The 18,967-nt window shown below is 61.8% G+C and overlaps 2 protein-coding genes across 5 annotated transcripts; one reads left to right on the forward strand and one right to left on the reverse strand.

The window, feature by feature from the left end:
* Window positions 1-3,078: 3,078 nt before the first annotated feature.
* EIF4EBP1 (eukaryotic translation initiation factor 4E binding protein 1) lies at window positions 3,079-7,731 on the reverse strand. Of its 2 annotated transcripts, none has more exons than XM_066206356.1 (3): window positions 7,474-7,731; window positions 4,554-4,724; window positions 3,079-3,444 (listed from the first exon to the last, which is right to left on the reverse strand). In XM_066206356.1, the coding sequence occupies exons 1-3, from the start codon at window positions 7,619-7,621 to the stop codon at window positions 3,410-3,412; spliced, it is 354 nt and encodes a 117-aa protein (XP_066062453.1). In that variant the 5' UTR covers window positions 7,622-7,731; the 3' UTR covers window positions 3,079-3,409. The 2 variants fall into 2 exon arrangements, with proteins under 2 accessions (XP_066062453.1, XP_066062454.1); XM_066206357.1 differs by having other exon boundaries at window positions 3,081-3,441; window positions 7,474-7,729.
* Window positions 7,732-15,125: 7,394 nt separating this feature from the next.
* Window positions 15,126-18,574, forward strand: ADRB3 (adrenoceptor beta 3). Of its 3 annotated transcripts, XR_010724099.1 has the most exons (3): window positions 15,126-16,464; window positions 17,400-17,583; window positions 17,796-18,574. XR_010724099.1 is itself a non-coding variant. In XM_066206103.1 (2 exons), exon 1 carries the CDS (start codon window positions 15,206-15,208, stop codon window positions 16,466-16,468), a length of 1,263 nt encoding a protein of 420 aa, XP_066062200.1. In that variant the 5' UTR covers window positions 15,126-15,205; the 3' UTR covers window positions 17,400-18,574. The 3 variants fall into 3 exon arrangements, 2 of the variants coding, with proteins under 2 accessions (XP_066062200.1, XP_066062199.1); XM_066206103.1 differs by having other exon boundaries at window positions 15,126-16,468; window positions 17,400-18,574; XM_066206102.1 differs by having other exon boundaries at window positions 17,400-18,574.
* Window positions 18,575-18,967: the final 393 nt, after the last annotated feature.

Raw genomic sequence — 18,967 nt, forward strand, 5'->3', positions numbered from 1 at the left:
GGCCCCGACTCCACATCCCAGCGCAGCCTGATTATCCCCAATCCACATCCCGGCCGGCGGGTAAACAAAGCGTGTCTGGTGCTCCCCCGCCCCAGCAGACCCTCCCCGGGGCCGCTCACATATTCCGACGGCTTTCACACTGCGGCCATCCCGTCATTAGAGGGTCATTTGCAGGAGCTGTCAAGGGAGGGCCGGGGGCGCGGGGCTGGCCCCCGGCAGGAGGCAAAGCGGGAGCCTGCACATCTGCGCTCCGGGTGACGTAAAGTTACATTATTTTGCCTCATTCTCCGCGCTTCTGCTACTCCTGCTGGCAAAGGGTTCCACGGCAGGAGGACTGGCTCCCGCAGCGCCCACCCCGGGACCCCCAGACCCCCGGGGCCCGCCGGGGCTGTATCTCCGCCATCTCCGCCCCTCCGTCACGCCTGCCTGCAATCCAGCAGCGGGTTCAAAAGTTGTGGCGGGGCAGGGGGAGGCAGCAGCCGGTCCCTGGGAAGAGCAGGGTGGAAAAATAAAGGCTGGGATTCCAGGGCTGTAAGGAAAACATCAAAGTGTGGACAATGACAATAAAGTCGGGTTTAGGCAAGGATCTGCTGATGAGCTGGGCTCTGCCAGGCTCGGGCTGTGAGGGGGGACCTGAACTGAGCAGGGAGAGCTCCGGGCCTGCTCCTGCCCCGATCTGTGTCGGCTGGGGGACAGAGGGGGCCCAGACACGCAGGACAATAACGGGGGGGACAGCCCCAGCCCTGCCCACGGCCCTTCAGCATCTCAGGGCGGCGGGAGCTGGCAGGTTCCTGCTCTGGGAAGGCCTGGCTTGGCCGGGGGGACTGCAGGCACAGATTGCTCTGGACACCTAAAAAGGGAAAAGCGAGAACTAACAGACCCGAGGGGTCTAATCACAGGCCGAGGGTGATATTTGTACAAATGGTGCATTGAAGCACGAGCTGGGTCGGGCAGGTGGTGTTTGTCCCGTGACCGGGACACCGAGCAGGATGCAGGGACACGGAGTAGGACACAGAGGTGTGGGGCAGGACACAGGGACACCGGGTGTGAGACAAAAAGGGGCTGGGATGGGAAATGCAACGACAAAGCCAACTTGTCCCCGGACCTCCCCGGAGCATCCCAGCTGTGCCTCAGCCACCCACGATTGCCTCCTTCCCTCCCTCCCTCCCACCGTGCACAACTGGGCTCAGCCCGTGCAAAAAGCAGCTCCTCGGCCTGGGAGTGCAAGTGTTGGGTGAGGAACAGACCCCGGGGAAGCAGGGATGTGCCCTGGAATGCTGAGCTGCTCCTTGCAAGGCAAAGCAAGCTTGGAGAGCTGCAAACACGAATGCGTGCAAGAGATGGATCTAAAACTGTCTGGCTGAAGGATGCAGCAGCTGGGGGTGTGAGGGAGGGAGTGAAGGACCAGAGCAGGGGGGTGCTGACACCACTTGGTCCCACACCACGGGTGAAAAGGTTTAAGGAATGGGCTCGGGACAAATTGCAGCAGAGCAGATGTCCATGAGCATCACGTCACCTCACCACGTCCACTGCTGTGGTCACGGTTCTCTCTGCCCCCCACAAGGTCCTGATGTGCCCATGGCCCCAGGGCCCTGCGCTGAGAGCCCAGCAGGACCCCTGGTCACACCTGGCCAGGTGTTTCACAGGGTTTCCTCCTTGCTCTGAACTCTCGATGTCGGAGGCACCTGGTGCTTTGATGCTCCCCCAGATCTGCATAAGCGGCAGATACCGATGCAAAGCTGCCAAAGCTGCGGGGACACAGAAAAAGCACTTAACACCTCCAGCACGTGTTACCTCTCCTACAGGTGGGAGGGAATGGCATTTAGGAGCATTACCTGCAATATCTGACACCCCCCAAAAAACCAGGCAGCCACTTTTGTACCTGACGTTTCGGTTAGGACAGAGTAGAACGAGCCCCAGCACAAACACGGGGATTCAGTCCCTGCAAACCCTGCCCAGGTTGTCACGGCTATTTCAGTCTTCCCTGGAGCAGGGGAACTTCGGGGAAATTACCATCAACAAGGGAAATTTTCCTGAACCAAAACCTGCAGCTGCACCACAGTCCAGCTGTGCCATTTTAAACCAAAACCGCCCATTTAGCACAGAAAAAAGTCAGTCCCAGCTGCAGCAGCTCCTCTCTAAACCATCCTCAGAACCTAACTGGTGCAACTGAGACTGATAAAGTCCCACCTGAGGGCAATAAATTTGGATTTGTTCCCATTAAGGTTTCAGAGAAACCCTTAAATCCTATCTTCCAGAAATGCAGGTTTATCTGCAGCAATTGCTTTGTTCTGTTATTCATTATTGAGGGTTTGCATATCATAATGTCACCGCTGAGCTTCATTAGCAGATGTTTAAATGCTTTCTACCAAACCTGATTTGCACAGACACTTCTTGTGGTTTGGGAAGTCTGAAGTTCAGGCTGTGCCCCACACGGATTCTCCTCCCTTGAGGTGCCTCCAGCCCCAGCAGGAACACAGCAATGCCTTACAGACTGTCCAGACCACATTTATCAAACCTCACTGAGGCTAAAAATGAAGATATTTGCTCTAGGGACCCAATCTGAACCTTCTCACAGCAAAATTAACTTTCTCTGATGAAAATTCCCATCTCAAATCCAGGCAGACTTTGTTTCTAACCTCCCAGCGAAGCCCTCTTCCCCAAAGCTCTTCTCCCTGCCCACGACACAATGAAAAAGAGAAGTAAGGGTAAAGCAGCACAGAAATTTCACCACGGATCACAAACCCAGGCAAGAACATGCCAGAAAGAAAGAACTGCAGTGGTGAAGCTGGAGGCTCCTTCCTCTCCCTGGCAGGGCAGAAGGCAGCACAGTCAGGAACCCTCCAAACGCCTCCAGCTGAACTGATCCCAAATATTCCCGCCTGCAGCCTGAGCCTGGCCCTTGGTAGGCAGGCAGGAGAACACAACTTGTGCCAGAGCCTTCTGGAAGCACCCAGGGGATGGTTTTTGTCACTCTTCTGGGAGCAGATTTGGCAGACCAGGTGGGACCAGGGGTGCTTGGCCGAGCCCCAGGGGCACCATTTTAACACCTCAGGTCGGCAGTTTCCTGCTGGAGTAAGGGACAGAAGCCACGTTTATTGCATTCATCTCCACGCCAGGAGACTCCACGTGATTTTTATTTCTCCCTTATATTGCATTTCTGTAACTGTTACAGTATTAAAATGATTAACAAAAGCATAAAACTGGAACAGAAACCAAGGGGGAGAGCGTCTCCCCAGCATTCCGAGACCCGGCCCCTGGAACAGGACACGCTGTGCTCCCCTGAGGGAATCTGCCTTTCCCAGGAGCAGGAAGGCACTCAAGGCATGGCTGCTGTAAGCCTGGCTGGTGGGAATCCTCAAGACAAGTCCTGGTGCTTCACTGGACCAGCACTCTCCGGGCAGGTGTGTTAGATGTCCATGTCAAACTGCTCTTCCTCACCTGCTGGGAGGGACAAAACCACAGGTGAGTCCTCAGAGTTCCACAGCAAATACCAAGGATTTTAGTGAAGGAGTGGCTGGCAGCTGGGGTAGTTTGGGCTTAAAATCTGCATTCAGGCATCAGGGTTGGTGTGAAAATCATCTGGTAAAGGTGTCAGTGCTGATGTTCCTCAGACATACCAGAGCAGAGGCAGAGAAAACGCCCTTTAAATAATTCATTCTTACCCCTGGATCTCCTTGTAAGAAGGAATGTAAAGAACCACGCTGAGGACAATCACTGGTAGGAGCCCAGCCAGGAACATTTCACACTCGTTATCCCAGGGGCTGCTCCCACAGGAACCATGAGGGCAGCCAGGAGCTGCTCCTGAGCACAGGGATTCTCTGGGACAGTCCCAAGCCAGCACCCAGCCCACATTTCAGGCTGCAGGGAGTCCCGTGAGCCATTTCAGCTCACAGCAGTGGGTCAGGCATGAGGCAATCCTGACTCTGGAAAGGTTTTACTTGGGGCCAGCACACAACAACAGCCTTCAGATCTTTATTTTTAGAGAGGAGATAAACACTTGCACTTGGTAGGTTCAGGTTGCTTCAAGAAATAACCTCAAATAACTTTAAAAACAATTCTTCAAGGGCAACACTGGCTCGTGCTGCTGCAGCAGGGCCTCAGTGAAGTGTCCCTGTCACAAAATGGGGTCAGAAACAGGCAGCAGGAATTTACAACTCAGGCTGATATTAAAAATCCAAGTAAATCCTGCTCTGAATTGTAACTCGAAACTCCAAGCAGCTGCAGCATGGCCCAGCTCAGGGAGAGGCAGCAGCAGCTGCCCCTCTGCACTCCACAGGGCTCCTGACCCAACAGCAGCTTCCCAAATGCTGAATTGATGGGAATTATATCAAATTACACCTAATAACTGCGAAAGTCACATCGCTGGGGCCCCCAGCAGGATCAAACCACTGCCAGAACCTCGTTACCCTGTGACACTGAGCCCGCTCTGACTTTCCAAGAAGTTACTGGAGAACTGACCACAGCTCCTGGGAATCTCCTGGCTCCATTCCAGCTCTGGAATTTCTAGGAACCACCAGTGCACCTCACCGGGCTTTGCTGCCTGCACTTACCCGCGCTCACTTTCTCCTCACAGCTCTGGACATGGTGGTTTTCAAGCTTCAGCTCCTCCACGCTGGGGCTGGTGACGCCTGGAATGTCGGGAAGGTGGGAGGGGGGAGTTTTGGCCACCGGAGAATTGCGGCATTCCATCAGGAACTTGCGGTCATAAATAATCCTGGTACCTGGGGGGGGACAGCAATGTGGTCAGCCCGCCCTGCCCAGGGCAGGGAACTCGGTGGTCTTTAGGGTCCCTTGCAACCCAAACCGCTCAGGGACTGGATACTGAGGCGATAACTGTGTGCAGCACTTCCCTGCCCAGGCTGGGTTACCCTACCAGAGCTCCAGCTACACTGACACTGCACCTGCCACTCAAGGTGAGACACCAGGTACCCAAACGGGGCAGCACAGGGCCCCAAACCCCAGCCAGGGCTGGAAGCAGCAGATCCAGCCCCTTCCGCCTCGCTGAAGGTCACACCAGCCCACAAAGCTGACAGAAAACTGAATTTAGTTTCCACTCGTGACCAGAAGCGGGGCTGAAAGCTGCAGGTGGACACAGGCCATGTCCCTCTGATTCCCAGAGGGAATTCCTGCCTGGACACCTCCCTTGGCACAGCAGCACTTACACACACCTTGCTCAAGGCTTACACGGATGGTTAATGCTCCAAGGGTTAACCAGGAACCACCCAGCTCCAGCCTACCACACTGAGCCTCCGGGCATGGACTTCTAGGAACATTGCTGAACACCCTGTTCCCTATAGAGGAATTTCATGGAAAAAGCTCAAAAACCACAGGCAGAAAAGGGATCCCTCCAAACAGCCCACAGCCTTAACCCAGCAAGTGCTGGAGAACAGTGTTTGGCTCCCAAGAGGAGGCTGCACACCCCTCTGGGTCAGGCGTGTCCTGCTCTGCGCCTGTTCCAGCCAGAGGGAGAGGGACTTGTCCTTGTGCCCTCCCCAAAAGTGTTAACTAAAGTAAACACCTGTGGGCAAACAGCTCCTGCCACCATCTGTCCTGGAACAATCAACCCCCTTTGGTCTGAACACTAGAAATACAAAATAAATGCATAAACCAGCGTGGCCGGGTGTCGTGTTCCAGAGAAGTTCTGCCAAGGGGGTCTCCAAACACTGAAAAACTTTTCACTGATTATTCTGAACTTGAGTTGTTTTGGGAGGAGGATCCAACCCAACAGTCAGCCGCGAGAGGAGTGTTAAATTCCTGGGAAGCGTGTGGAGGAGGACAAGGACAGGGATTCCTGGAACTGCAGCCATGTACCAGCCCGGGGAGCACGGAGCTTCCACGTTCCCCAACAGCCTCCGGCCCAGAGCTCCCGAAAGGCAAGGGCCTGTGGACAGCTGGGGCAGGACACCTGGCCAGGGCAGGACACCCAGCTCTGGCAGGACACCTGGCCAGGGCAGGACACCCAGCTGGGCAGGACACCTGGCCAGGGCAGGACACCCAGCTGGGGCAGGACACCTGGCCAGGGCAGGACACCCAGCTGGGGCAGGACACCTGGCCAGGGCAGGACACACAGCTGGGGCAGGACAGCCAGCCCGGGCTGTCACAAACAGGTTCCCAGTCACACCCAGAGCCAAGTCCCCAGCGGCTCCCCGGCGCTGTCAGGGTGTATTGAGCAGGAAAAGCCTCACCCCACGGGATGCTCTGCTCCCTGCCAGCCCCACGGGGCAGACACAGCCCCGTGTGTCCGTCCTCCGGCAGCCCTGGGTCTCCCTGCCCTCAGCACCGCGGGGATCCCACTCGGTGTCCCCCCCCACACACACACGGTGTCCCCACTCGGTGTCCCCACACTCGGTGTCCCCACACTCGGTGTCCCCACACTCGGTGCCCCCGGGCAGGTGGCACAGGCGGGCACACCGCGGCTCCGCCCGCCCCGCACCTCAGGAACTCCCCGGGCACAAAGCGCTGACAGCCCCGCAGGGCTCATTAGTGGCGGCCGCTAATTGCTCATTTCTGCTGCTCATTCCCGTCACTCCCGGCCCGGGGAGTCTCCCACACCCCGACACGGCTCCTGCGGGAGCTGCCGGAGCCCTGAGCCGCCCTCGGGGAGGGAACACGCGGCCACGACGAGCCCAGCCCTCAGCTCCGCCGCTCGCCCCAGCGCCGGTGAGTCAGCGCTGCCACTTCCCCTTCTGCCCGAATTTCAACCCGCGGAGTCCCGCGGTGGATCCCAGGGAACAACAAACCCTCCGTCCCCTCCCGCCGTTCGTTCTTTCGGCTCCGCCAGTCCCGCCGCCCACACCCGTCCGGGCGGGGATGCCGGGATCTCCACCGGGGGAAATGCTACAAGTTTTGGGGAAAAAAACCCACGCCAAGCCCCGGCCCGGGGGCAGCGGAGGATTCCCCACGCTGACCCTGAGCCTGGAGCTGCGGCCGCTCCTCTCGGGGCCGAACTGCCGCAAATGAACGCCCCAGGGGGACACAAAACCTCCCTGATGGGGAACCCCGAACACAACCAGTTTATTACTCAAATCCCTGCAGGTTCCTCTCCTGGCAGCTCTGAGGCTGCCCAGGACCTCGCAGCAGACAGAGAGGGAACAAGCCCGTGGTGTGTTTGCAGCAGCAGAGCACCGTGCCTCCAGAATTTGGGATTAGAAATAAAGAAAAAGGCCGCAGGGATCGCTGACTGCCGGAGAAAACAGCAAATATTAGAGATTAGAATTAATCAGTAACCACGGGGAGGCCGAGGCTGCTCCCCGCGAGGCTCCCGAGGCGCTGCCGTGTCCCGGCACGGACACCGGGGCAGGCGCTGCCGCGAACCTCCGCCAGACCGGGGACAAGGCGGGGGCTCCCGGCGCTCCCCCGGGACAGGAGGGCAGCGCTCCCCGTCCCCGATAACCCTGGCTCAAGCCGAGCCCTCCCTCCCTCCCGCCGGTGAGACCTCCCCGCTCCCGCCCCGCCCGGCCCGGCGCTCACCGCCCGGCGTGGTCCCGAACACGGTGCCCCCCGGCGTGGTGCTGTAGTCGCCGGGCGGCAGCGGGGCCCCGTCGGGCAGGGCGAGGCACTTGCCGGGCCCCGGGATGTCGCGACTGGGCGTCTGCCCCTGGCAGCAGCGGCCCGACATGACGGGACCGGGACCGGGACCGGGACCGGGACCGGGACCGGGAGCAGGACCGGCGCTGCCGCCGCCGCCGCTTCCGGCGCGGGCCACGCCCCTTCCGCCGCGGGAACGGGCAGGGGCGGGGCCTGGGTGGGCGAGGCGGGTGGTGGGCGGGGCTCACACGGGCCGTGGGCGGGGTTTAACGGGAGGGGCTGGGTTATGCTAATAACGGTTGGCCGTGCGGGGGCGGGGTTTAGCCGGGCGGGGCTTAGCGCTAAATGGGCGGGGTCTGGGCGGGACCCCCGAGGGGTCTCCCCTTTTTCTCCCCATTTTCTCCCCCTTGTCTCCCCCTTGTCTCCCCTTTTTCTCCGCTTTTTCTCTCCTTTTACCCCCGAGGCACCCCCTGCCTATGCCCCCCGATTTTGGGGTCGCCCTTCCCCACGCGGGGGCCGCACGGAGCCCTCGGGGGTGTCGGCAGCGCTGCCCCTTCGTGCCCTCCCCTGCCCAGGCGGGGTGGCCGCCCTGGGCGGTCCGGGGGGTGCCCCCGGGAGCGCTGCGGGGACAGATGTCTGCCCCGTCCCAAATGGCGCTGCCTGCCCCGAGGGGCCGCCAACAAACGCGGGAGGAGCCGGGGGGCCACACACGGCTCTGGCGCCCCCCACGCCGAGTCCCCGGGGATGCTCGGGTTGGGCTGCCCGGGCCTGGAGCTGTGGGAAAATAGGGTTTGTCTTAATGCTTTATTAAAGGAAAGATTTAAAGAGAAGCCGAAGTGCGGCGGGAGGGGCGCAGAGCCGGCTGGGCGGGACCCCTGGGCTGGGCAGGGGGAGGCTGGGGAACCCAGGGATGAGACCCGGGCATGAAGCCCCTCCGAGCATCCTTGGGACCACCCTGCTCACGAGTACCCTCTAGAAAAATCCCTTCATCCCTTGCCTGCTCCCCCGGCCGTGGGCGCAGGGCTCTGCGGGCCCGCAGCGGGCACGGCCCGGTGCTGACATCTGCTGACGGCCGCGGTGCCGGGAGCCGGGCTGCGCTCCGGCACAGCCGCCAGCAGATGCCGGCAGCGTTCCGGCAGCGCTCCGCCCGTGCTGCAGCGCCGCGGGGTCACCGGGGCTGCGGCACCGACTGTCCCCGGCCGGGGCTTGGGGCTGCTCTTGTGGTGCCGGCGGCGCTGGGACAGAGCCCCGGCCTGCCCAGACCATCGCCCCGGCTCCAAGAGATGGAGCTCGGCAGCCGAGCACGGCTCCGAGCCCCGGGCCAGGGCCAGCCCCACTCCTGCGGGGCCGCCCGGGCGTGCTGGGGGTCCCCAGGGCACCGCTGAGCTTTTTCTGCGGGCCAGCATTTCGGTGTCCAGGGCAGTGGTGTCCCGCCAGGCTGGGGTATGGACAGGGGTGTTTCTGCCCCCAAGGTCCCGGGGGACCCCAGGCAGGCTGTGGGACCCCCAGGAACCCCCAGGAGCCCCGGCAGGCTGTGGTGCCAGGCAGGCAGCCCTCACCCTGCGCCAGCTGCTGAATCGATTAGTGGGCACTGGGGCAGGAAAATAACATTTCCGTCAGGGAATGACATCAGCAGTGACCCCCAACCCAGAGAGGCGGCCAATGCCATTTCCTCCTCCTCCTCCTGCTGCCGAATGGACCGTTCTGGGGTCAAGGACTGGGGGAAGGTCAGGGTTTAAGGGCACATCCTGGCTGGGGCACAGCAGGGCCAGCCCTACCACGGTGTCACCATCCCGGTGCCTGCTGGAGTTCGGTGCTCCCGGCAGCACACAGGGGCAGCGACAGGGACTCTCCTGCCCCTGGACAGGAGCTCCCGCTGCCCGGGAGCTGCCTGCAGGCGGGGAAGAGGCGTTGGGTGTTCTCCCGCCCATGCTACCAGCACCCTCCGATTACAGCATGTTCCTCTCCAGGGCATTTTATCTGCCCATTCCATGGGCAGCTCCCGGGGCTGGAAAGCCCTTCGTCATCCTCATGTGATACGAAGTTATCGCATTATTGCCTTCTAAATCGGGAGCAGAAGTGCCTCTCCGAGGTGTCCGTCTTTCCACCAGCGCCGTCTTTGCTTCTGACCTGGTTTGAATCACTGGGAGCTGAGCCGGGGTGGCTTTTGGGGAAGGACTCACCCCGCTGGCAGGTCCTGGGGAAGCGAATGTGTTTTCTAAGTCGTGAAATGCCCCTGTCCCTGGTGTGAGAGCAGCCCGGGGGGCAGCAGCAGGGGCAGCTCCTGCCCGGCCCTGCCATCCCTGCCCCACTGACACCAACCCCGGCTGGACTGTGATTACAGGAAGGTTTGCTGAGACAGGAAGCGAATAATCCGAGGGAAGGATAAACTCCTGCCTGGCGGGCTGGCAGCTTTCATCTTGCCTCGTCCATCACCTGCCGTCTGTGTGGCTCCCGCGCGGGAAGGCTCATCCCCAGCCCTCCCTGCACCCCACCCCGCCCACGGGGGCCTGGGGACCCCACTGCAGCCCCGAGAAGGGCGGGATGCTGATGGACCCCATCGCAGTGAGGATGTCGCTGTGCCGCGGCATTTCCACCCATCCATCTGTGTTTACATTCCCCTGCGATCGCGGCTGGCGATAAGGACGGACCCGGACAAAGCCACATCCCCGCTGCCCGCCCAAGGGCTGTTCGTGCAGATAAAAGATGCCCCATAAACAAACCCATCCTGCCTTTGGGAAGGGCATCTCCGCCGGCCCCAGCCCTCGCCAGGAAACCCTGACTGGGACGCCCCTGGCACCGCTGGGGGTGCTCAGTCCCCCAAAACGCAACCCTGGGGTGTGGATTTTGGGTTCTGCTCTTGGAACAGCCTCTGTGGCATGGGATTCACCGTGGTACCCATGGCCAGAGCCAGAGGGGGAGTGTTTGCCTCACTCCTCCTCCTCCTCTTCCTCCTCCTCCTCGTTGCTGTTGGTTTTCCTCCCTGCAGACATTGGGCTGGAAGCAAACACAGGCCGGTGTCACCCCCGGGAGGAGTCCTGGGGGCTGGGGAGCAGGGATGGCACCGCTGGGCAGTGGGGGCACAGCCAGAAGCTTGGGCAGGGAGTGCCCAGGCGTGCAGGGGGCAGAGGAGGGGCAGGCGAGGCAGCCGGTGGCAGCTTGGCCGGTGTCCCGTGGGTGGCTGGGCTGGCAGGTGGCTCCACGTGGGGCTCCTGGCACCGGCTCCCTCATCCTTGCCGGCTCCCCCAAAGCGGGGCTGGACCCTCTTCCACCTACCCTGCTTTGGGGCAGAGCTGGGAATCCCACGGCCAGGATGCTCCTCTCTCCCTCGGAGAGCCCTGCCTGAAAGCTCAGCTCTCCCTGAGGTTATTTCTGTTGTTGGTGTTTTTTTTTCTCGACACTTCCCACACTTTTTGTGAAATCTGGACCCATGTTATTGCAAACTTCCCCCTCCTTCCCCCACCCCAGCTTGCTTTAGCAACAGCTGAAGGAAAACCAGAAACCACGGGAAAGGAAAACATCTGTAAAACCTTAGCGGTCCTGATGGCAGCATGAGGAGTCTCTCTTCTCTGGGTACTTACAGCTGGAGGGAGATGGGACCAGTCAGAAATGAAACCTGCAAGGTTTGATAAAACTGTCAGAAATTGGGAATAAGCGCTGCAGGCGGTGCCCTGCCGCTGCTGCTGTCGCAGGCTTTCCTCTCAGCAACACAGGAAATAAAACAGCTCTACAATGATTTGTTTTTTAATTCGAAAACATAATTGCGCAGGGATCTGGGGGGCAGGAGCAGGACCTGGGCTGCCTTAGTGCAGCCTTTGTCACTGGCTGGGTTTCAGGATCTCGGTGCCCCTTTCCCTCATTCTCCCCGTGCTGCCTCGGGAAGAGCTGCAGCCCTGAGCGGGGGCTGTGGCTGCTCCGGGCAGGGCCGGACCCCTGCCTCCATCTCCTGTCCCCGGAGGCAATGCCAGCGGCCGCCAGCTGCATTCTCCACTGCGGGCTCCCCACACCCTCAGCCCCATCAGTTCACCCCGGGGTGCCCCAGGCGAGGAGAGGGATCCCACCGGCCCAGCCCGGCCCCTGAAGGGCCCCGCGGCTCCTTCCTTCCCCCAGCCGTGTCCCTTTGCTGTGGGAACGGGCCACAAACGGGAGCGGGGTGACCCCAGCCCCGCCCAGGCCGGCTCCCACCCCTGGCTGCCCGTGCTGCCTCTTCATCACCATCGGGGCAGGAGCTCCCAGGAGCTTCCCTCGGAAAACAGGATGTGAGTGTTTGGGATGTGGGAGCCCGGAGCAGCACCCGGGGCTCACCCCGCTCTGGGCTGGCCGCGCTGGGGTGGCACAGGGATTATCCATCCCCTGGGAGATGGGGGAGCTGTGCTGGGGCGGCAGCCAGCTCAGGGGAGCCCCTGGACACGCAACAGGGTGTGAACCACCCCAGATGCACCGCACAGACCCTGCCTGGGCCTTGGGAAAGCCGCAGGCTAAAACCAGCAGCTTGTATGGCAGTCAGTGAAACAGCACATTTTATTATTTTTTAGTATTCTGATTTAGTATTCAGATTTTTCTCCTCCTGCCCAAGCCTGGCTGACTGTGCTGCAGCTCCCAGAGCCGTGCCCGCCTCGGCAGGGAGAGGGGGGTTTGTATGGAGACCTGGGTTTATGTGGAGCTTCCTGCAGGCTTCCTGGGACAGGCAGTACCCAGGGGTTAAAGCTCCATCACAGCCTGTTTATGCGCTGACGAGGAAATGTGATGACAGAGAATCCCAAACAACTTCAAAGCAAGATTTGTGGATCTGATATGGAAACTATTCTGAAAGTCCAGGAGAGTTTGTCACTTCAGTGGACACACAGCCAGGGCAGGACCCGTTCCCAAAGCCCAGCCTTGGCCCTGTGCCCACCCCAGCGAGCCCAGGGCTCCCGCCCTGGGGACGGAATTTGGGGTAAAGTGGTTCCCCTTGGGCTTCTCCTTCTAGGCAGAGGGAAGAGCATCGCATGGTCCTCACCCACGTCCTGTGCTGTCCCCAGGTGTCCTCAGGATGGACAGGTGAATCCCCTGAGCATGGCAGGTGCCATCACCTGCAGCACTGGGGCTGGATTTGGACCCTCTGCTGCGATGGGAAGCCGAGGATGCTGAAGCAGAGGGGAGAGGGGGACGCTGGTGTCCCCAGTGCTGCTATGGCCACGGGCAGTGACAGCACAGTGACTCCACCGTGTGATGGGTTTATCTCGTGTCCTGTACCCGCGAGAATGCGGCCACATGCCAGGGAGGGAGCGAGCTCTCAGCTATAAAAAGCTTTTGTTTTATCCATAGCTGCTACTTGAGCTCTCACCCCTCACTCTCTGTGACCAAGCAGAGCCCGTGTGCCCTCAGATGTGTCTGGGATCAGCTCAGGCATCTGTTTCCTCTCTCCAAACACATCCGTGGGCACCAGGAACTCCATGTGCCGCCCAGCAAGGAGATGTCTGCATCCCAGCTCTTCCCAAGCAGGGATCTCCCCTCATTGATTCCCATTCTCCATGTGTAAAGAAGTATTTTTAAATACCCATTGTTTATTCTGCAGCAACAGCCAAAGGAGCTGCCCCGATCCATGCCATAAACATATTTTCCCAGAGTTTTCTAAACAACACTTGACCCGTTGGCCTCCTGTGGCATTTTGCCAGGGCTGGCTCTGCCTCCCCACAGCCAGTGGCCGTGCAGGTAGAGCCAGGCCAGCGGTCCTGGCCGTGGCAGGGATGGGAAAGGGAAGAGGATGCTTCCACTGGTGACAGCCCCAGGCTGGACAGTCTCCATCCCTGTGGGGGCGTGGGTCAAGGCTCTGGAGCAGCAGGGATGGGGCTGAGGGCTGGGTGAGACCCAGCTCCTCTGTGCTTCAGCTTTTCCAGCTGTAAAACTGGGACAAAGATACGGAGCCACGTTACTTCCCCGGCGGTGATGAGAGGCCTGGGACCCTCCCTTCCTCTCCCCAGTCCTGTGTGACCCCTGGGAGCGGGGCAGGGCGTCCAGCCCTCCTGTCAGGGACTGCCACTGTTCTGAGCTCCAGAGAGAAGCCGTGGGCATGGGGGCTGGATTCCTGCTCGGCCCCTCGGGAGCCCCTGGCTGTCTGTCCTGCTGTGGGCAGTGTGTCTGTCCGTGGCTGGAATGCACGAGGAGCAGGAGGGTGAGGGAGGCCAGAGAATGCCACGAGGGTCTGTCAGCAGGAAAACAGGCTGTAAAATCCCCGAGGATGAGTCTGGCAGCCCCCTGGGTGTCTGGGAGCAGCACACGGCCCAGCTGGGGCTGCCAGGGGAGGGAAGCCAGCAGCCCCTGGACAGTGCAGAGCTGGGTGTCCTGCCCCATGTCAGCCTGTGGTGACTCCACACAGCCGAGCATCATCCCTCAGTACCCAGGGGCATCCAGGATGCTCTGGCTTTCCTTTCAGACACAGATCCAGCCCCGTGTGCCGGCGGAGCCGGGTGTGCTGCCACACTGGGCACACCACAGGCTCCCTGCACACGCTGTGTCTGTGCCTTGGGCCGTCCTGGGGCCAGCACAATCTGCCCTGTGAGCAGCAACCCCCCACTCCGTCCCAACAGCAAACGCCGGGGCTGGGAGCTGAGTGAGATCAGATCAAGCCCTTGGCCGAGGGCTTTGAAAATCCAAAACAGCCTTGTAAAGATCAAGCTCGTAAAACCAGTACTGTGCTTTCGTAGCTCATGAATGGGAAGAAATGCCAACCAGATCATTTTTACACATATTTTTTCCGTCTTTGTCAACATCCCCCCATTTGGCTGAAACTTCAAACTGCCACATTTGGAGACTGTCTGTCTTAGAAGTTCCAGTATTTGTATAAATAACTGATAGGGAAAGATGATCCCCTCTGGAGTCTGCCCGGGGCCCTGGGAACAGTGGTGAGGCTGTGGAGCCTCCCAGAGTTTTGGTGGTTCTCCAGTGCCAAGTGTGGGGCAGGAAGTGTGGGTGAGGGTCCCCAAACACCAGCACCCACCCAGAATTCAGAAAGAGGGGCAAGAAAGATCTCCTCCATCCACTGGGAAAGAGGTTCAGGGAACAAATATGGAAGTGAAATGGCGACTGCGGCCCTGGGTGTCATCTTTGGAAGTGGGCTGTCCCCTTGCCGACCCTGTGCTGCTGTCGGGGCAGGGGGACAACAGGGGTGTCACTGTCCCCACCAGGGACAGTGTGTCCTGCCCAGGGAGAGCCTGGGCACAGCGAGGGGTGCCCGGAGACGGGCTGTGGGGAGGCGCACGGTGAGGGCAGCACGGGGGCTGAGGGCTCGCAGAGAAGGAGCACACAGGGGGGGTGTGCACGGCAGGGTGCGTGGGGAACAGCGACAGATGTGTGGGACGGGGGACTCAGAGAGGGGCTGGAGGGCACAGGGAGGGGATGGGGAGCACGGAGAAGGGCGGGAGGGCACGGCGAGGGGCTGAGGCGTCCGGCGGGGATGCCGGGGGGAGCGGGGAGGGCCGGGGCAGCGCGTCCGGGGGGGAGGAGGAGGCGACGCCGCCCGCTCCCCTTCCCTCGCCCTCCGGAGCGGGCAGCCCGGGGCCGCCCCGCGCCTTTAAAGGCTCCTCCCCTGGCGCGGAGGGGACCCGGCCCCGCCGGTCCGCCCCGAGGGCTGCGCCGGGAGCGCGGCGGGGAGCGCACGGCGGGGCGCGGGGCCGGTGCCCCCAGCCCGGCCGAGATGAGCCCGCTCCCCGCGGGCAACGGCAGCGCCTGGGGGGGCTCCGGCAACTGCAGCGGGGCGGGCAGCCTGGGCCGCCAGTGGGTGCTGGGGACCGCCATCAGCCTCACCGTCCTGGTCACCGTGGCCGGGAACTTGCTGGTGATCGCGGCCATCGCCAAGACGCCGCGCCTGCAGACCATGACCAACGTCTTCATCACCTCCCTGGCGTGCGCCGACCTCATCATGGGCCTGCTGGTGGTGCCGCCCGGGGCCACCATCCTGCTGAGCGGCCACTGGCCCTACGGCACGACGGCGTGCGAGCTGTGGACCTCGCTGGACGTGCTGTGCGTCACGGCCAGCATCGAGACGCTGTGCGCCATCGCCGTGGATCGCTACCTCGCCATCACGTCCCCGCTGCAGTACGAGGCGCTGGTGACCAAGGGCCGGGCCCGGGCCGTGGTGTGCCTGGTCTGGGCCATCTCTGCCTTCATCTCCTTCCTGCCCATCATGAACCACTGGTGGCGGGACGGGGCGGACGAGCGGGCGGCGCGCTGCTACGACGACCCGCGCTGCTGTGACTTTGTCACCAACGTGACCTACGCCATCATCTCCTCCACCATCTCCTTCTACGTGCCCCTGCTCGTCATGATCTTCGTCTACGTGCGGGTCTTCGCCGTGGCCACGCGGCACGTGCAGCTCATCGGCAAGGACAAGGTGAGGTTCCTGCAGGAGCCCCCCAGCCCCGCGACCCACGGCAGCCGGCGCAGGCGGCCCTCGCGGCTGCTGGCCATCAAGGAGCACAAGGCTCTCAAAACCCTGGGCATCATCATGGGCATCTTCACGCTCTGCTGGCTGCCCTTCTTCGTGGCCAACATCATCAAAGTCTTCTGCCGGTCGCTGGTGCCGGACCAGCTCTTTCTCTTCCTCAACTGGCTGGGCTACGTCAACTCAGCCTTCAACCCCATCATCTACTGCCGCAGCCCCGACTTCAGGAGCGCCTTCCGCAAGCTGCTGTGCTGCCCCCGCCGCGCCGACCGCCGGCTCCACGCCGTCTCACAGGACCTGCGGCGCTGCCCCTGCGCCTTCAGCCCTCGGGGGGGCCCTGCAGAGGACAGCAAGGCGGCCCCCGGGCGCCCCGGGGAGGACGGCGAGGCTCGGGGCGGCGGCAGCAGAACACAGGAGACTCCTCTGCCCCAGGGCAGTGGCCACCGGCAGCGGCCCCTGGGCGAGTCCCGGCTGCAGGGCGCGCAGACCGCGCTGTGCTCACAGCTGGATGAGTAGGTACCTGTAGGCATTTGCTCTCGGGGGGTCCGCTTTGGGGTGGGACTGGTCTGACAGTGCAGAGCAGAGCTAGGGGGGCTGGCAGACCCCGGGGACACGGGAGAGGCTCTGGGATGTGGGACTGGGCACCACCGCCCTGTTCCCTGATGTTCCCCTAAAACTCTGGCCCCTCCACTGGACTGCAGAATTGGGGTCCCAAGCAGTCCCACTCCAGCCCACCAGGACCTGGTCTGCTGTTCCTGGGTAAAGGAAACACGGGTGGTGAACAGGGAAGCAAACCAGCTGAGCAGAAATGTCCCAAAGCCTGGGATTCCCCCCTTCTCCTCCCGATCCCACTTTCTGCTGCTAAAAAGGGGAAACGCGGGGACCCCTCCGCAGCGAGGCACTGCGGCTGCCGTGGCCGCTCTGGGCTCTGCGGGTTGCTTTGCCCTCCAGCGGTGTAAATCTGGGAAGGGAATTAATTTCATCCCGCTCCGTCCCTGGGCGGGAAACGCGCTCCCGGAGGCGGCAGCCCGCACAGAGCAGGGGCTGGCTGGGCTGGGGGGGCTGGCAGGGCTGGCGGGGGCTGGCAGGGCTGGCGGGGGCTGGCAGGGCTGGCGGGGGCTGGCAGGGGTGGCGGGGATGCCCAGGCTGTGGCTCTGCCCTGCCCGCACCCTGACACGGATTTACACCTCCAAATTGCAGGGTGCGGTTTTTCCATACTGAGGTTTTTTTCACTGGTATGACAAAATTGGAGTTATTCTGGTTGCTGTGGATTTTAGCCGTGTTTCCCTACTGACGCCTGAGGGCAGGAGAGGTTTCCTGCCAGACGCGGGCAGCAGGGGTGTGCAGATAGAGGTGGCGGAGGTGTTCTCTGGGAAGGATTCGGGGACACGGGGCGGTGGGTGGCGGGACGGGCTGGGCTCTCACCCCCTGCGCTCTCCCATTCCAGGTTTGCTGGCGGACAGACGCCCGCGGGTCCGTCCGACTGACTGGAGCAGCCGGGAGCTGGGAGGAGAGCGTTTCCCCGGCCGGGCCATCATCCCCCCGGCCTCTCCTCTGCCCGCCTTGGCCGCCGCCCTCCCCGGGGACCGGAGGCCGCGGCCAGCCCCGGGCTGCTGCCCGGCCTCGGGCACGTGAGTCCGGTGTCAGCCCGGCCACAGCTGCCGGCACTCCCCACTGCCCCCGGAGCTTTAACCCTCCCTGCGCTGCTGCCTCGCCGGAGCTGCGCACCTCGTGCACGGGGCTCCTGGATCGCTCCTGTGCCTGCGGGGGGGTGGCTGTGGGTCCCTGTCCCCAGCTGAGCCTGGGGGGTGACGCTGTGTCACCTCCCACCCTCTTCTTGCAGGGCCGGGGTTGGAGAAGCGGCGCCAGGGGTGGCGGTGGTGGCAGCACCCTGCAGTGCGCGCGGCGACGCGAAGAGGAGGAGGAGGAGGAGGAGGAGGAGGAGGATCTCCCCTGGGAGCGCTGGTGGTTTGGGGGCAGCACCAGCTCCTTCGTGCCGTTGGTGCTGGAGACCTGGAGCTGGGGAAAAGCTCTGGAGCTGCTCGCCAAGGGGCAGCACAGCCTCAGGAATGTGTGGGCAGGGGACAAAGTCCCGTCTGGGGTGCTCCTGGCATGGCTGGCAGTGGGATGTGGAGACTGCCAGCTCTGCTTTCTTGAAGGACAAAGGATCCTGTCCTCCCAGGCTTGGCCAGTTCTGGACAATCTGTTGAGAAGGAGAGAAGAGCCTCCTGCAGGCTCAAGCCCTTCCCAGGATTTCCATCCCTGCCCCAGCTGCTGCATTCCAGGGCTGAGTGCAATTCCAGGGGCTGCAGTGATGCCTTCAGCAAAGGAAAAACTCAGGGGAATGAAGGGAGCTCTGAGCACGGAGAGCTTCCAAATCCAGGGAATTTGGATCTTGTCAGATCTCTTGGCAGTTTCTCCCTCTCGTTTGGGACAGATGTCCGTGCCTGTGCCACCTGGGGACGGGAGGTGGATCCTCATCTCACACGTGTGCAGAGTGCTCACACTGCTCTGCCACACAGCACCTTTGGGCACAAGTTGGTGCCACTGCATTCAGTGACTGAACAGTTTTTGTCCTGATTTGTGTCACCCCTGCCGTGTGAAATAAACCTCTGGATCTCTGCTGTGCCTCCAAATCTGTCCCGAGCAGAGGGTGCTGCTCCATGTGCTGCTCCTGGGTGGCTGCCTGAGGTTTGGGGGGGTTCATCCCCCCTCCTGGGGCTGCGGCTAGCCGGGAAAAGCCAGGCATGGTGCTACCCCCAAGCCCTGCCCCATGTTCCCACATCCCAGGAGGGCTGGCCGAACTGTCAGAGGTGCCCAGTGCCACCTCCTGGTGCCAGGGAAATCCCAGCTGCTGCACAGGAACCGGACCTGGGGTACTGCAGGGTCTCCCCTGCTGGGATCGTTCCTTGGTGTTTTGCTCTTAACACCCTGCAATGATGAAATCACTAAATAAAGAGCAGAAATGCAGCTCAGGAGTGCTCCCAGAGCCTCAGGCCCGGGTCTAGCGGTACC

Source organism: Chamaea fasciata, unplaced genomic scaffold (genome assembly GCF_029207755.1).
Source record: "Chamaea fasciata isolate MVZ Bird 193981 ecotype frontalis unplaced genomic scaffold, bChaFas1.0.hap1 SCAF_30, whole genome shotgun sequence".
Taxonomy (NCBI): Eukaryota; Metazoa; Chordata; class Aves; order Passeriformes; family Sylviidae; genus Chamaea; species Chamaea fasciata.

Excerpts from the sequence above, each read along its gene's own strand:
- ADRB3 (XM_066206102.1), top strand. The coding sequence starts at position 15,206 with ATGAGCCCGCTCCCCGCGGGCAACGGCAGCGCCTGGGGGGGCTCCGGC. Across the intron at positions 16,465-17,399 it reads CTGTGCTCACAGCTGGATGA|GTTTGCTGGCGGACAGACGC; the intron begins GTAGGTACCTGT and ends CTCCCATTCCAG.
- EIF4EBP1 (XM_066206356.1), bottom strand. The coding sequence starts at position 7,621 with ATGTCGGGCCGCTGCTGCCAGGGGCAGACGCCCAGTCGCGACATCCCG. Across the intron at positions 4,725-7,473 it reads GTTCGGGACCACGCCGGGCG|GTACCAGGATTATTTATGAC; the intron begins GTGAGCGCCGGG and ends GTCCCCCCCCAG. Across the intron at positions 3,445-4,553 it reads TGAGGAGAAAGTGAGCGCGG|CAGGTGAGGAAGAGCAGTTT; the intron begins GTAAGTGCAGGC and ends TGTCCCTCCCAG.